The 17,930-nt window shown below is 42.7% G+C and overlaps 1 protein-coding gene across 3 annotated transcripts in view; it reads left to right on the forward strand.

Moving 5' to 3' along the window:
- cyth3b (cytohesin 3b) overlaps positions 1 to 17,930 on the forward strand; it is a 57,891-nt gene that overhangs the window by 12,933 nt on the left and 27,028 nt on the right. Inside the window, exon 1 of one of the 3 annotated variants that reach the window (XM_049562452.1) lies at positions 8,966 to 9,320. The exons of the other annotated variants lie outside the window; for them this stretch is intronic. Within the exon in view, the coding sequence (XP_049418409.1) occupies positions 9,278 to 9,320 (43 nt within the window). The 5' untranslated portion in view covers positions 8,966 to 9,277. Of the gene's footprint in view, positions 1 to 8,965; positions 9,321 to 17,930 lie in introns of those variants that run through there. 3 annotated transcript variants of the gene reach the window in all.

A 17,930-nucleotide genomic window follows, 5' to 3' on the forward strand; every position in this document is an offset into this window, starting at 1 on the left:
CATAAGCTGAAGGAAACCGTGTTTTAAATCACATGTTACCTATTACTGTGCGTTCACACCAAACACGATGGACGCGATGAACGCCACAAGTTTCCATTCAAAATCAATGTAAATGACGCAATGACACGCGATGTCGCTTCGGGCGACGCGTTTCAGGTGATAAGAGCGACGCGATGAAGCGATGACGCGTCCATCGCCTCATCGCATGTGTCGCTTGAAGTTGAAAAATTTGAACTTTTCAAGCGACATCGCGTGACGCTGTGCCATGACATCCAATCAGCGTTGATATCCAACCATTCATAAAGAAATTATAAGCTACTAACCGGAGACAGATGGACAGGCACTCCGCAGCTGGGATGGAGCGCCTGTAGTTGGTGTCCAGGCGGGAGATCCTCGCACCGATACGGGCCAACAGGTCTTCAAACTGGGCCAGCGTCAGCCTGAAGTACCGCTGGAAACGACCATCATCCAGACGCAGCTCTTGCAGGAGGTGATGATATTCACCCAGCTGAGTGCATTTCTGGAGGATATTGTGAACCCAGACACGGAGGCGTTTGGGTCTCCGATCCAAATCAGATGTCCACAACAGATAAAGAGCAGCTACGGTAGTTAACTCAGCCATGGTTGACTAGAAAATAGCGGGAGGTGAAGAAAATTGCGGGAGGAGGGCTGCGTCATCGCGATTGAAGCGACGAAGCAATGATCAAAAAGGTGACATTTGTGATCAAGCGAAGCGATACTCGCGTTACAGGCGATGACATCGCGTCCATCGTGTTTGGTGTGAACGCACGGTTACGCAGCGATAAATGTTCATGCATTTTAAAGTGGTTGTTATGAGTGTTATGGTTAACGAGTTAAGTTATGCACGTGGTTAGTGACCTCCTGCCTGTGTAGATGTCAGAAAGTTATAGTGTGTTACTGTCAAATAAAGAGCATTTCCTGGTTCAGAGTTCGTCTCTGCTGCTATCTCATTGGCAAAACACCCCAGCTCACTGTGAGATATTTAATATACCCATAAAACTTCCCTAAAATATTAATTTGTGTCAAATTATGCATAGTAAATGATTTTTTTTCTGGGTTAAGTTAAGGGAAAAATCATGGTTTTAGTTAAGTGTGATATCGTCATAGCTATCGCCATATCGCCATAGCTTTGACCACATACAGGCATGGACCCACGCATGCATTCATACACACCTAATCTCACAAGCACTGGTCTCTCATGCAATCATGCCTCCCCACAGAGCAGACCAGTTAATGGGTTATGAAAGGAGACGTCAAAATTATGTGTGTCTATCTGTATGTGTGTGTTTCTATAAAGTCCATTAGCCAATTGGCACTTCACATACACACACTTGACCTCCATGCCAGAGTTCAGCCTCCTAGGGCAAAAGCTGCGGTCGCCAGAAGGTAGGGAATTTTCCCGAACTGACCAACCAATAGCGCAGCCCATAGAGCTGCTGGTTCCAGCTAAACATGTCCTCTGTATTGAAGAAAACTACCACCTCTCTCTAACCTTAACCATTGTGTTTTGGGATGCAGCACATGAAGCCCAACGTCTAGTGTAAGACCTGTGCTTTGTACCAGCACCATCCACCCTGAGCACTTCCCCGCTACAGCAGTATTTCTTTTTTAGGAGACAGGGTGGAATGAATTTGACTATTAATACAAAAGCTTCACCAACAAGGTCATCCCTGGTGTTTTTTTCATCTACTTGTGTCGGAAAAACAAAACGTGCAGCTTTGTGGAGATGATGCAAGAATCCAAACTGATGTTTACTTCTAATCAGCGCTCAACCAGCGAGATTTCAGATAAGTTAAAGAAAAAATGTTCCAGTGTGCAGCGGCTTGTAGTCTGGAAAACCCCTTTATGCAGAACCTGGGAAAGAGTGGCGCTTTGACTTGAACCGCCCACATATTTTGCGTAATAAAGAAATTCTGGTTCAGGTTTTAACTCTGTTATGAACTCTCTCCTCCTCCTCCTCCTTCTCATCCGCCTCCTCTCCTTCCTGCCGTCTTGGAATAACAAAAGCAGAAGTGAATCCTATTTGGCAGCTGGATTGTCTCTTCATCTCTCTCTGTCTCGCTGTCTATCGTGTATCTCTGCTCTGCTCTCCTCCAGATTTAAGGCCTAAACCCAATATAAACAGCCTGTGTTGCTGGCTGCTCTGTCGTCTTTGTTTCTCTGTCTGCAAGTCCTGTTTGTCTGCTCAGGGCCTCCATACCAGACTGAAGGCCGGTGAGACACTACAGTTATTTCCTGTGTAAGTGCAGAGGTCCTTACAGAGGCCCTGCTAGGAGTTTCTGGAGAATCACAGCTCAGTAGCTTTGTTTACTTAAGATGAGGGTTGCAAATGTTAAGCACGTTCCTTAATTGATCATTGGTAACATTAACAATCCATTAACGGATTAAAACTTTGCTTTTATAAAACAATACCAAATGCATTTTCTCCTCGAAGCTCACAGCAACGTACTGCATATTCTCTGACAGCATTGCGTAGACTATGATCAAGATGAAGAGGCCCAGACATATGAAACACACGTTGATTGAATTTCAGAATCATATCTTCATTTGATTGATTAAATTTCATATGTTTGATCAAATTCTGGTGGCATGGCGGTGCAGTGGTTAGCAGTCGCCTCACAGCAAGAGGGTTCCTGATTACAACCCAGGGTGGGGGAGCCCTTCTGTGCAGAGTTTGCATGTGGGTTTTCTCTGGGTACTCTGGCTTCCTCCCACAATCCACAGACATGCAGGTTAATTGGTGACTCTAAATTGCCAGTAGGTGTGAATTTCAGTGTGAGTTGTCGCCCTGTGATAGTCTGACGACCTGTCCAGGATGTACCCCGCCTCTTGCCCAATGGCAGCTGGGATAGGCTGCAGCCCCCCTGCGACCCCCAACAGGATAAGCGGTTATGGAAAATGAATGAATGGATGATTGATCAAATTCTTATCAATAGCCAATTAATCGTTATCAATCCTCTTTAAGACCCATTGTATTTTCCAGTCAGAGGCTACAACTCAACAGTGGTGGAGGCAGTCCTCACATCATTCATTCATTCATCTTCTAACCGCTTCATCCTCTTGAGGGTCGCGGGGGGGCTGGAGCCTATCCCAGCTGACATCGGGCGAGAGACAGGGTACACCCTGGACAGGTCGCCAGACTATCACACTATCACACATAGAGACAAACAATCATTCACGCTCACATTCACACCTACGGACAATTTAGAGTTATCAGTTAACCTAGTCCCCAATCTGCATGTCTTTGGACTGTGGGAGGAAGCCGGAGTGCCCGGAGAGAACCCACGCTGACACGGGGAGAACATGCAAACTCCGCACAGAAGGGCTCCCACGCCCGGGATCGAACCGGCAACCCTCTTGCTGTGAGGCGAGAGTGCTAACCACCACACCACCATGCCGCCCAGTCCTCACATCTTTTACCTAAATACACCTAGCAGTACCACAGTGAAGAAGTACTACTAAGTATTACTGTAACTGTTACAAGTAAAAGTCCAGCATCCAAAATTATAGACCATTTTACAGACGATGCCTTCAAAGATATGCAGATGCCCCACCATCCAGAGCTTTAAATATCGAATTAAAACTGTAGTTGTTGCATGTCTGCTTGTCAGAATTGATATGCCAACAGTGGACTCAAGTTCCAAAGAACTGCAACAGGATCTTGACCATTTCAGAGCAACTGTGTTTCAGTTTAACAAGTGACTGTGTTAACTTGACTCAGATGAATGCGTCATGGTTGCTTGTTGCAACAGCAGCTGAAAACACAAACAGAACATGTAGGTGTGACGTTACAGCTTTTAATACAGACTGATCTGTGCTTATTGTCTACGCCAACCATTTACGTAAGTTACTGCCAGCAACCACCAGTTAACACAGTCACTTGTTAAACTGAAACACCTAACCCTGTGTGGCAGCAAGCTACTACAACTGGACTGAGTACACAATCGAAAATTCTCGTGTTACAGTACAACAGAAGCAGAATTCATGTTTGCATAACAACTGTACTATCGAGCAATGAACTATGCTGGCTCGCAAGCCAACAACACAAAATGCAAGTATGGTTCCCTGTCAGGATGTAATATCAGTTTTCTGGTTTGCTAATTATAACCAAAGCCTCATACAAGGTGACCCTGTGTCCTTGTCTTTGGCTATGGAGGACTTCTGATGCCAAGACTCAAAACTCTGAGTCTGTCATGGTGTTTGACGTTCAGTACTTGACCATAGCTAATGTAATTGAAAGCATCTAGTGACTTGTGTGGTCTTCATGGGTGCAGATCCCCCCCCAAATTCTGAAAAACACAAATTGTCCCCCCCATTTCTAAATAGCTTAAATGATTGAAATTGAACAAATGTATACAGTAGTTCTATATACTGGGAGAAAGGGAAGATGATGAGGAGAAATGGGAATCTGTGAGGGGCGAGAGATGAAAACGTGAGTGGACATAACATGCCTGAGACCCTGAAACTAGAAGTAGCATTAACTAACAGCGAAGCAGTGAAAAGGAGGGTGATGGCTGGTTCCATGTACTACTGGCTGTTTAAGAGAAATAAACAGTAAAGGTAAGCATATGATTCTCTTTGTAGTGCTTTTTGAATGACTTAGTGATGGTGATGAGCCTCTATGAAATCATGAAATATGCTGGCAATCTCAAGCGCTCTGTGGGCATGATTTGCACGCGTGCAATTAAAAAAAAATCACAACTGATTGTGTCCCCCCCAGACTTGTCATCAGATCTGCACCCATGATGGTCTTAATGTCTCACTGGTGTACCTGCTACGTTTCTCCACCTAATATGTGTATATATCTGGTCACTGAATGTTAGGCCACTTGCTATTGTCTTCTACACACACACTGATAGCACACAGATCAGGAAGTCGGTCACTAGTTTTCAAAGTCGGTTTGTTGAGGTAGCATTCCTAATCTTTGGTGCTTAATGTCCTTGCAGACTGCTATACTTCTGTTGCCATATTGCATGCACGCCCTAATGTATGTGCGTCATCATTGTTTGCAAACTGTTAAAGGGTCTTTAGCATCAAAATATACTTAATTATTGGTTTATAGTTTGGGAACCACTGTTGTAAAAACCAAGGCGAGCAGTCAGGCTGTCCTGTGATCAGTCGTTCGTGCTGACAGGGGAAGTTGACATCATGTGGAGTGCTGATATCATGAAAGAAATAGGAAGCATTGCCGTCATCTTAACAGATCTGACAGAAACTTCTTCAGGGCTTAGTTTGTCCCACACAGGCTTCCTCTGTAGGCGTAGTATTGGGTAACGGCTGAAATCTTTGGTCAGTTAAGAAAGCTCTTGTCTAGACAGAGTGTGAGGTTGTAAAGAACATTATGTAAAACAAGATCAAGAAACAAAACAAAGCAGCAACGAGGCTAATCTCAAACATACCTTTGCTATTGCTGTCAAGCTACAGATCGTTTATTGATTTAACAGCAGGTTGGCAAGATCACCATCTTCTTTTCAAAATGTCTTTGCTCTCTCTTTGAGGAAAAAAGTGAAAGCCTGAGCAGGATGTAGACTGTGTGATGAGATAAGAGAAGGTCTCAGTTTCTGCAGTCGACGGATGGCTGACAGACATATGTGCTGATCTTTTATCAGTTGCAAAACATGCAAAGCTGTGTACAAAAAATCTGCATTTAGTCAGAAGAACCCATTACTTTGGTGTTGAGGATGTGACGAGCGAGGTAAGATCAACAGTCGTAATGAAAGACTTGCAGTCAAGCTCCTAATTGAGCAAAGATAAAGGAAACGATATCCTGCTGTCAAAACCACTCAACTAATTTGTCAGAGGATTGTGGCATATGATGGCCCAAAAATAAACCAATCAGAAGCTGTTTTTCAAATCCAAAGGGAAGAGGAAGCATTTCTTTCAGAGTGAAATTTGGCAAACGCTGTACTTGTTCATGAATAAGTGACTGAGACTAGTGGGTTCTGTGAGGAGACTGTCTTACTTCAAGGGATTGTGTTATAGGGTGTTTGAGGCTTTGAAGAATCAAACGGCTGTGTTGTGTTTGATGTAACCTCTGATTTTTTTCTCGTAATCTAATTTTCATAAAGGGAATGTTGTGGATGTCTCTTCTAAGATGAGAGCTGACAACAAGTGACTGCTGCAGACTTAAAAACATTCAGTAATTTCTTTAAAGAGACAGTTCACCCTAAAAACAAAATACATGTTTTTCTTCATACCTGTAGTGCTACTTATCAGTCTAGATTGTTTTGGTCTGTGTTGCCCAGTGTAAGATGTCAGCTGTAAGGATGTCTGCCTCATCTTCAGTGTATTGGAACTAGATGGCACTCTGCTTGTGGTGCTCAAAGTGCCAAAAAATACATTTGAAAAACTCAACAGCAATGTCTCTTTCCTTAAATTATCACCCAGTCTCTACCAAGCTACATGTGCATCTACTGCTAGCTCACCTAGCACCACAGAGCTAGCTAACATTATAGCTCCGCAGATGATGACGCCATTTATGTTTACACCTCGCGCTGTCACAAGCATGAGCTCCTTGTCCATGAGTTGCATGGATGTACAATAGCAACAAGATACCAGATGCCAAGATGGCGCTTATTCAATTCAATAGCTCACCTGTTGCGTACACCAAAAAAAAAGTTTCTAGCTTCCAGTTTTATTTCTGTGATATGTGGCCCACTGAATATGCACAGTAGTGTTTCTCCCACTGGAGAAGCAAGTTTCCAAGCACCTCGGAGACTTTACGTTGTTATGACAGCACAGCTTTTTAAATAGCTTTTCTCAGCTCCAGGAAAGTTTGAAAAATATAAAACCTTGGTGGATCAAAAATTCATAATAGAAAGAGTCACTATTGACTTTGTTTGCAGTTAGATGTGTCCTGTTGACAGCTTTACAGACATGGTCCATGACAAAAATGCTTTCAAGGCAACAGGTTTTTTTCTGCAATATCACAAGTGGCCACTAGGAAACATTTGAGGTAAAGCTGAGCAGCGTTTCTGGGGTTCTGACTGGTTGTATGCTTCCTTATGTGTGGTCGTACAGGAAACAGGTGTAATTCGGTAAAAAGATAGTTAGTAGTTAAAATAGTTCCTATATGAAACTGCTTACAACAAGGTCTGTGGATTATCTTGAGTAACAGGGTCACATTTTCTGGAGAGCGACATTGCTGTTGAGTTTTATCAAATGTATTGTTTGGCGCTTTGAGCACCACAAGCCGTGTGCCATCTAGTTCCATTATATTCAAGAGAAGGCAGACATCTCTATGGACAACATCTCCAGCGTTCTGCAACTCACACCAAAACAATCTAGACTGATAAATAGCACTACAGGTAAGAGAAATAATATGTATCTTTGATTTTTGGGTGAACTGTGCCTTTAAGGCCAACAAACAGTGGAAAGAAACTTGAATACAAACATGACAAACATCCACCAAGAGCAAGATATTGCTGTTTCATGCTCTTTAAGTGTCTTCTATCAGATATTATACAACAGGCTTTGCATCCAAGGACAACGGTGTGGTGTGTACATCAGATGTGGTTACAAGGCTGAAAGACTTAGCAGCTTAAGTACCTCTTGAAACGACACGTGGGAAGTTGTTGTCTCTATTTCTGCAGATGATGGTGAAACTTTTCACCCTCTTTTGTTTTCAGCCGTGTTGACTGGTCTGTGGAACACTTTGGTCCAAACTGAAATATCTTAACTATTTTACAGATTACTAAGACATGTGGCACAGTTATTAATTGTTCCCAGAGGATGAGGACTGTTTTGAGTGTGTGATTTTACTCTAGCGCCACCAACAGGTCAAGGTTTTCACATAAGTAACCAAACAACTAATCACATTCCCATCAGCCTTAGCTGTAGTTTGTGTTTGGCTCATTAGCAAATGTTAGCGTGCTATCATGCTACACTAAGATAATGAACATCATAGATAATACCTGCATGTTAGCACGCTGATTTTAACATTGAGCTCAAAGCATCGCCACGGCCTCACAGAGCTGCTTGCATGACTGTAGACTCTTTTATCGTCCCCCTGTTCCTCCCACTCTTGATTAACAGTGGAGCAAAAGACCTCAGCTGACCTCTGTTAAAGTAGAATAGCAGGTGAGTTGACCATTTCAAAACAGAGCCCCTTTTTCATTTGGGAGTGAATCGAAATGTGCTGTTGCTTGGCTTTGCTGGTCATGAAATTCCACTCAAGACATTAGCTTTGCTGATGAAATAGAGACGTGAATCATACATTTTTATGCACATGAGATCAATAATATCAAAGCCAGCATCATGAGGCAAAAAGGAAACCAGCTCAGTGCTGTTAGTCTTTATTAATGTGACAGAAGAACATCTTGGAAGACAGTGACCATAATGGATGAGATCTGTGTTCCTTTGATTTTAGAGCAGAAACACACAGCAAATAAGTCTTTTTTTATCTCAAACTTTGTGCCCCAGTTTATGTTGTTTGACTGTATTAGTCATTCCTGAGTTACTGCTTCTAAAGATACTACAAAAAGGACACAGTCACAGATGCGAATCCAATGTTTGCAATAGTGTAAAAGTGACTCAGGAAGGTGGATAGTAACCTAAGCACTGTGGACTGGAGTGGCTGCTAATCCACCCTCATGAAAGTTGTAGCTGATGCTCTTCGGGTAAGTGGATTGTATTTAAAACAAGTGCGCTCTGCTGTTGTTGCCGCACCCTCAGTACTGCTGATCTGATGTGAGATGCAGGCCAAAACCATCATCATCATCATCATCATCATCATCATAATAAATATCCAGAAGCATTTATGATGCAACAATGGGCCTTTTGGTAGTTTTCCGGCTGATGTCAGAGTTGATCGTTCTCTAGGAGAAATGTGGAAAAGAGCTGATGGAGCTCTGTGTGTGTCTGAAGACGAAGAAAGAGAGCTGAAGCAAAAGGAGAAAAATGCAGAGGAATGGATAAAAAGAAAGGATGAGACTGGAGGAGGTGTACAGAGAGCTGGTTGGACCAGACTGGGCGGTTTTCAGTAGGAGGAATGTGGGCTATTTCCATACCACTACTGTCATCTGTCAAGAGGCAGGAACTGTCAAAGTGTGTGTGTTAGTGCTTTGTGCTCCTGTGTGTCTCTGCATGCTTGAGAGCTGTGAGTAGGAGTAATGCCGAGGGGGGGAAAACAATTACTACACACCTACCAGCCACAATCTAACGAGTACACGAGCGGGAAACAAGCTGCTAAAAGCTCTCACAGCCGTTCAGCTGCAGTACTGACCATCTTAAGGACACAGACACCTCTGCTGATGGCATGTCAGCCATCATGGGAACTGGAGAGAGGAGAAGGCTATGTGGTATGTATTTTATTCAGAAAATAAAATTTAAAAAAACTAAGGATTTGTCTTGTGAAAGTGGCTGAATCAGATGTGGGTGTCTTGTTTTCACCTGCAGCACAGAGTTACACATGGACAGTTTACACACTTAGGTTAATGTGAACATGAGCCTTTTGGAGTTTTGTTTGTCAGTGCGTTTCCAACTCCAACACACTTTACCCGGCTTTTCTTACATCACTCTTAACTCAGCCAGGTTGCATATATTTGCAGTAACCATGCCACTGTCTTGTGTTGTGGATTTGTGTAAGTGCTCTCTAATTAGCCTGTGGTGGGAACAGCCTCTGCCCTCCTCATGTTTACAGGGTTGCTATTGTTACGAGGAGACCTGCCCAGCCGTCCTAATCATGGCAGACATCCCCTCCATTGTTACGCATCAAGCTGGGTGGAAATCAGGAAGGGTTTCGCCGGCTCTGTGTGTCACTCTAAAAAGTACAGGGTAGTTTTTGTTGAGTGAAGAACGCAGACCTTGAAGTTTGTTTTATATGGGAGGTTAAAAGACAAATCTTGATCAAATATTACTCATAGGTTTCTTACGGTTGTGCCAGAGGCTAGAGCAATGTGCGTCCTGGGAGAGGAATCCCTCCTCGGTTGCTTTTTTCCCCTGTTGAAGGGTTTTTTGGGGGGAGTTTTTCCTTATCTGCTGTGGTGGTCCATGCCCCAAAGGCAAATTGTGATTTGTGATGTTGGGCTTTGTAAATAAAATTGAATTGAACTGAAGGTTTAGCCATGAGTTCAACAAAAATAGTTTTACTGTAGTTCAGTTATTTTAAGGGTTAAAAGACTATTTTGGTGGTTGTAAATTTTAGTTTTCAACTTCAGATCCATGTGAAATCCTCTACTCCTAATCCTCAATCTGGCTTTTGGATAGACAAGATTTTACATGTTGTTGCTGCTGCAGCCTAAAATTGAACTAAAAGTAAACATAGCTGCAAAACAGACCATGTTTCACAGCCATCAGCAGGTCCGTATTCATTTTTGGTTTTTTTTATCTTTTCTTTCCGTGCAAAGTAGAATTGCACAAAGACATGCTGCCTGTCTTGTCTGTCAGCATTTTTGAGATTGAGGCATATTGTTTGAAACTTTATTGGAACTAAAACATGCTTACATGCTCTACTGGTCAGAAAACACTTTATTTTTCTCATACTGTCTCTGCTGGAGCACCTACTGACCCTCTGTCTGAGACGCTCTGTTGTAGCTTGTGTCTTTTGCAGCCTTCCTCCTGGAAAAACCTGCTCTGCTCTGCAAAGCTCTGATTGGTCAGCATTTCTGGATCTCCCCTTTCTGCGCTTCCGGTGTTTCAGGAATGACTGAATGTATAACACATGTATAACACAGTATAGTGTCATATTGTACTGTGAAAAATTACTGTTAAAAGCTTCTTAATCAAAATCTGAAAGACTGGCCATATTTCAGCAGTAATATGTTCCAAAACTGGGGAGAAATTAGCAGCATCAGCAACCACGATTACATGTTTGCCGACTGTTAGGGCTGTTTCATAGTCAACGCACACAACACGAGCAAGCGACGCGAGCAACGCACTTCCTTTCATAGTCAACACATTGAACACAAGCGACGTGGGCGACACTTGAAATGCAATACACCGCTCGTGCAATAGGGGGTAGCAGAGTCACCGGTACAGTCCGGCTAGCTAGTACTGCTGTAGCTAGCTAGTACTGCTATTTTATTAGAGTGCAGGGCACTAGAACTGTCATATAAATGGAGATGTGTCTGTACGAGTTTGCAAAGTTTTTCCTCCTCGCCCGCCATATTTCATACCTCCTTCTTCTTCTGTGAATAACCACCCCCGCTGGCAATGCATGGTACTACATGAGTCGCTGCGTCGTGTATCAAAAAAATGGAGAACACATTTTGAGACGCAAGCGCGCATCATGGCAGCCAATGCGTTTCGATGCGTCCTTAATAATACCTCAATATTAAAACCTTTGGCCATGTGTAATATGAACATCTGACACTGTAATATTATATAGATGACAAAAAAGGAAAAGCATACTAGGTCACCTTAAAGATTGAGCGCCCACAATGATGTAGCTGCAACATAACCCAATACAACAGGGGTATCAGTATGCAAAACCATCCTCCCCACTGACCTTGATGCCAAGGACACTGGAAAGACTTGACTGTCAAAGGCATTTAGTTGTTTGACTTTGCAATCTGCCAATAAAGGCCAGTCAGTCACGTGAATCAGATCCCAATCTCTCCAGTATCTCCAGAAGCATTAGACGGTAAACTGTATCAGGACCGAGGTCTTCTTGTCCAGACTGTGGACTGGAACCGAGCAGTAATGTATTATTCAAGAACCTGAGTAGTTTTCAGTTAATTGGGGTCTCAAGGTTTATCCACAGACTGGGCTGCAGCTCTAACTCGTGGGTCAGCAGTTCTACCGACTCCATGCTAAAACAAGTATTTATAGTTGTGCTTATTTACAGTTATCGAGACAGTGATCAGTGACTCCAACAAAGAACACCATTGAGCTGGAACACAGCCTCTGTTATCAGTGACATGAATAATAAGCATGTGATCCAGTTTCCTCTTTTTGACCCTTATGACTGTCTCGAGCAGGGCAAGCTACAGTTATGATGGAGTCATGGGATTTACCACTAATGATATACCAACTGCAACATGAACTGACAATGACCTGAGTACTGTAAAACTAAAGACTCATTTAGTCAAGTTTTCCTACTTTATGACGATGACTTTACTGCATTTTACTGTTATGATACTTGAAGATTTCAGTCCTGGTTGATCAGAAGCTGTGTTGCTGCTAACTTGTGTTGGTTTACAGTGCAGCCAAACAAACTGTGAGCTTCGAGATACATTGTTTTAAAAAGAATAAAGTCGATGATTACCATTTTTTCACCAAGCTGCTGTGAGCAACCAATGATAAGATCTCATACTGTACATTAATAGGAGTTGTATACCTTGATGACCTATTGATGGTTTGCTGGTTTGTTGCCTGCAGCTCTGTATCCAACAGCTCATTGTGGCTGTTCTCTCTTGTTCCATTCCTGCCTGCAATATTTAAAATTGATCCCATGACAAGAATTTCCAAATGAGACCTTGTCTTGTTTTGTAAACACATCAGCTCTAACTTCAATGACAAAATAGATTATATTTCCTGTCACAATAAAAGCCACTCTGTAGTTTGCCAGTTGAATGCTTTTGATATGAAGCAGCAGCAGCGGAAAATGTTCATTTCGCATTAGCAGTAACTGATACAGCTCAGAAACAGTGATCTCTGGACAGGAAAGCTTCACAAAACTGAACTATATGCATGCATTGTTTGTGTGAGGGCACTTTGAAACCAGCACAGGACTGGCGGACTCCGCCACCACAATGGAAACTACTAACTGTCATCATTAGTACATACACACAATCAGCGTCCTATTCAATTCAATCTAGTCTCACTTGGATGATAAACTATCTAAGGGCTTACAGACCTTTAGGCCTGTCAGTATAATACCGTTATCGCCTTATCATATGATTTGGATATGACCTCAATTATTTTGCTGACCTTGATATTGCCCGTTGTGTTTATATGTGTGTTTGTTTACATAAGAATGTCACCAACAATTTAGCCAACATGATGCCAGAATAAACAGCAGGGTTTTCCCGCCCATTATAAGACTAAGTTTTACCTTTTAACAACTTCATCCTCCACTCTGTAAGTTGGCCAGCAAACTGCTTGGCTTCCAGGCCATCCGTCCTTGGAGCAGACTACATCACACCAGCCACATTACAAAGTAACTGCTCGTCTATGAGTTGCAAGAGACATCACTTGGCTTTGTTATTGTTGGCTGAATTTTGTATTAAGTCTCAAACTAAGTAGTTTTGGGCTATAATCTTATAAAGTGACAGTAATATCATTTATCACAATCATTCCTAGGGCAATGTATAGTCCAACAAAAGCAGTTATCCTGACAGGCCTACAGTCTTTCAATGCTTCCATGTCTTTGCTACCTTAGCAGCGCATTGATCACGGCTGAACTCGGCTCATGACCTCCTCCCTAACCCCCCGTAGATGGTGGTGACCCAGCTGGTTACAGCTGATGAGGAGACAAGAGCTTAAAGTGATTGCAAGTTTGAAAAGAGGAATTTACAAACTCCATGACCTTTCCTTCAAAAACATCTGGACCACGTGTCTGTCGGAGGAAACTTGAGCACAGCGGCAGTTACTCATCCATGCGTGCTGTAAGACCGATGGGGGTACTAAAAGGCTAAGCATGCAAGTTTGAACTATTATGATGATGTATTGATTGTTTCTGGAACAGCAGCGCCCTAAGTCATAATATGAAAAGGCTGAGTGGTGTTGCATTGGTAATCTATGTGGCCGTGCCTGGGGTTAAGCATGGAGCGTTTGTATATAACCTAATATGGATTCAGGAGGGCTACACACGCACACATAAACACACTCTCACAGATTCCTAGACTTTCATGCATAATGCATCAGATGTCCAGTCTCGGCTGTACAGTAGTAGTTGTCCTCACAATGATATCAGATTACTCTGCATTTTCCTCATGCTACGAAACGCGCACAGCGGGGGAATTGTTACCCCAAACAGATTCAGTCTCCTCAGACAATCTGTCCCATTCTCCAGTCCAGGCGAGCTCTTTCAGCCAGAGTAGGAGGGATGGAGGAGTGTTTTTTGCGCATTACAGACGTAGGTTGCCTGCAGGGTCTCTTTGCTCCACAATTACTGCTTTATGAGGCTGTTTAACTGAAGCCAAGGAGAGAGAGCAATGGAGGCACAGAGTGTGAAGATGTCTGGTGTGCTGGTATCTGTTCGTACATCACTCTCGAGTCTTTCTCTTTCTTTGCTATTTGGCATTGAGAGCATCCTTTTGTGTCTTTGTTTCTTTCCAACGCAGATGTTGACTGTTAACAACTTTTCAGACCCCACAGACTGTTGACTGGGAGTCCATTATTATTACTAACTCCTGTTGCATGGACAAGTTGAAACTTAAAGAAATTTTCAAATGAATTATTGGCAATATGTCACAAGTACTCTGTGTTGTATTACGTGTGTACAACGATGTACGTACATGAGGAGGATTGATCTAAAGCTCCAAAACACCTACCAAATGGATGTTGAAGTGAAACTTCAAACATCCAACTCATTCACCCACATGGTCCCAACAACCTTGCTCCCACTTCTATCACAGCTTGGCAAAAATGACAAAAACTACAATCAACACTTTGCTAAGTCCTGCCCCCTGACACAGACTGGCCAATCATAACATAGCATCAGGGTGGCTCAGACCAGGGTCCAACAACAACAACACAGCTGTGCTCCATTGATTCTAATGCTGTCATTTCAGATTTCCTTCATTTTCAGGCTGGTTTTGTGGATTTGGAGCTAAATGTTGTGCCTGGGGCACGTCGTGTATTAATGATACTTGTTACCTGGAGAGGTTGGAAAAAGATATACGTTTCTTCCCTGTTCCAAAACCAAAATCAAACCCTGAAAAGTGTAGGGTTAGCTAGCTAGCTACTGAAGATATAGCCTACTGAATGTACACACATGCTGCTTTTGCTTTTTAATGATTATAACAGTGAAAAAAAGACCGACCCTGCTGTACAGGAACCAGTGAAGGGAAGCAGGGAAACTTGGCAGATGAACCGTGTTTGGCGTTTGACGTTCATCTGCACACAATGTGATGCCACACAGCTGGTTCAATGTCAGCAAAGTTTCCCTTTATATTCATTGTCTTGTGTGGCCATCAGCAGTGATGTGGTGGTTCACTTTTACACTGTGATCTGTAGCCTATAGTTCGGCTTTAGCTTCTAACTATCTTTGTCTTTTTAACCTGTTGTTGCTGCTGAGTCAGTTTGACATCCTGGATATATCCTTCAAACACAGACTGTAGACCCCTCTGTCTGCTTCTCTCTGGAATCACTGTTTCATTTCTCCAAAAATATGATAATATTTCTTCAGGGAGTGCAGTTAGTTACAGTGTGGGCTCCATGCTTACTCCAACAGCTTGTCGGACAATCACAAAGGGGCGGGGCTTAGCAGAAGGTCAGTCACCGTCTTACAGTTTATAATAAATAGAAGATTGAACAGAACCAGCAGCAGCTGTCTTACTGCCATTAAGAGCCTTTGCAGTTGACATTCCTATCACGTAAGACTTTTCTTTAATGCAGTCAAGCCAGCAAAATAGCCTTTTTTGATATCTTGACAAATTGAGGGTGAGTCATATCATTCAACAGCACATTGCTATTTATACGCCATTAGCATCGTTTGAAGTCCCTATATCTTTTTAAAATGGGCTCTGTTTCTCTCTCTGCCATCCCTCTTTTGTTCCGTCTTGTAGAAGTTGGTAGATACTATGTGAGCATCATTGTGTGAGAGAGAAACGATCACACAGCCATCTGGATCCCTGCTCTCTTGACTGGCTGCTCGTCTGTGATAACATGAGCTCCAAGCCCTCAGAACGTAATAACCTAATAGTCAGTGCTGCCTCTGTCACTTTGTCTTCCAGAGCAGGACTGAGGAAAGGATTTAAAGAGTGTGTGAGAGAGAGATGCAGCAGATTGATAAAGAGGAGAGGAAATAACTTTACTTTTCTTTTTCCATTATTTACAGTCGGAGGGGAAACAACAGGGGGGAAAATGTCTGAATTGCAAAGCTGCTTAGCGGTATGATTCAGTCGGGGGATTTGAATCTGCTCTCACCCCCACTTCAAGCACTGGGGTGGAGGCGGACAAAGAGAGAGATAGAGGGGGAGTGTGTGTGCATGTGCGTGTGTGTGTGTGTGTGTGTGTGTGTGTGTGTGTGTGAGAGAGAGAGAGAGAGAGAGAGAGAGAAACAGCGTAGGAGAAGCACAATCTGGTATAGCTCCATGTGAAAATGACCTACTTCCTGTCAGCTCACTCTCAAATGGATTGCTGTTTTCTGATGTGTTGGAGGAGAGAGGGGGAGGTCCTCCGAGGGGTCTGGAGGGGGAAGAGGTTGACGTGGCATGGTTAAATGAAAGATAAGGAGGTGGCACTTGGGGACCCACAGTGCAGAATAAAATGTGTGTGAAGTGTAAATTCTATATGCATGGCGTACAGATTGTGTACTCACCTGTGTATACAATGTTTGCTCATGCAGCAGATCATGCATGTTGCGTGATGTGCCGCTCTCCCTCTGCAGTGTTAATTACCCCCCAAATGACGGTCTGACGAGAGTTGACTATCAGAAAGCCAATATTTGAGGGGGCAGGCCTCACCAGATGCTCGGTGGTCGGTGTGTGTGTCAAACACACAGGATGTTATTTATGGAAGTGATCTGCTTTCCAACAGGGAAGTTTCTGTGGTTTTAATTTGGTTTGGAGGAAAATTCTCACGAGAAACTTCTCTCTCATCTGTGGCTTTTGTGTAATCAACATCTAACACCTGCTCTATATTTCAAATGTATTACGCTACTGTAAAGAGGCACGGTATAAAGGTGGGAAATGGTACTTTTTAAAATGATTTATTATCAAACTACATGATATGTAAACAAAGAAAATACATATGAACACAGAAGACAAGAAAATGGTTGTAGTATACTTGACCTACAGTATATGCATGATGTGGCGTTTGTGCATACAGCAACACGCTGTTTGCTGATTTTTAGGTCCCGCATTTTACATGGATGACACCACAATAATGGGCTCCCTGCACTCTGATCAGGCTCCAGCCACATATAAAATTAGGAAATTGGAACAGAGGCTGTACCGCGAGCCCTTGTGTGGTTTTATTTGATGATTATAATATGTTAACAAGTGCTGTATTTGCTGTTGTGTAAGTGGTTGACTCATACAACCTATCATTTAACAGCGACACTCCTTGCGGTTCCATTGATAATGATCATTTTAAAATACATCCACCACAGCAGGCTCAATAAATGCTTCTGTCAGACCACAACCAAACAGTTATAACTCACCTATGAAGGGTGAATTTAACTCACAGATTGATATTAAGCAAAATTCATACACTCCTAAAGGTCCAGATGATTTAAATCCAGCAAAATATTTAGTCCAAACACATTTTTACATCAATAGATACCCACAAACTTCCATTACATAATTTCAAACATTCATATTTCCCCACATATTATCCATAATTTCTTCTGTTCTGCATGTAAATATGTCGACTGCTTGCTGTCAAAATGAAGGCGAACTCCTGACCTTTTCACTGACACCTTACTTGAGCCAATAGGTGCTTCATATGCTGTTGCTACAGCCTCAATAGCCAGCAAGGGCCTGTGTTGAAACAGTGTGCATTCCTCACACTTACGGGTTCAAAGCCAATCAATAGTCAGGAAATATTTGACAAGGATGAAAAAAAACACATTTTATTTCAGTATGTTGAAACTTATATAACTCAATGACAGGAGCATTTACAGTGACTCTGACTGTTGGGAAAAAGTTTGGAGTGTTAACCTTTCAAATGAGCTCATGCATGATATACATGTGCTAAAAATGGAACACATACAGCTTTCACTTTACTTTGTATATGCCTGGGACAGGCGTTTCAGGTGAATTTTGGTGACTTTAACAGGATGCTTAATGTAAACTGTAGGT

Source organism: Epinephelus fuscoguttatus, linkage group LG19 (genome assembly GCF_011397635.1).
Source record: "Epinephelus fuscoguttatus linkage group LG19, E.fuscoguttatus.final_Chr_v1".
NCBI lineage: Eukaryota > Metazoa > Chordata > Actinopteri > Perciformes > Serranidae > Epinephelus > Epinephelus fuscoguttatus.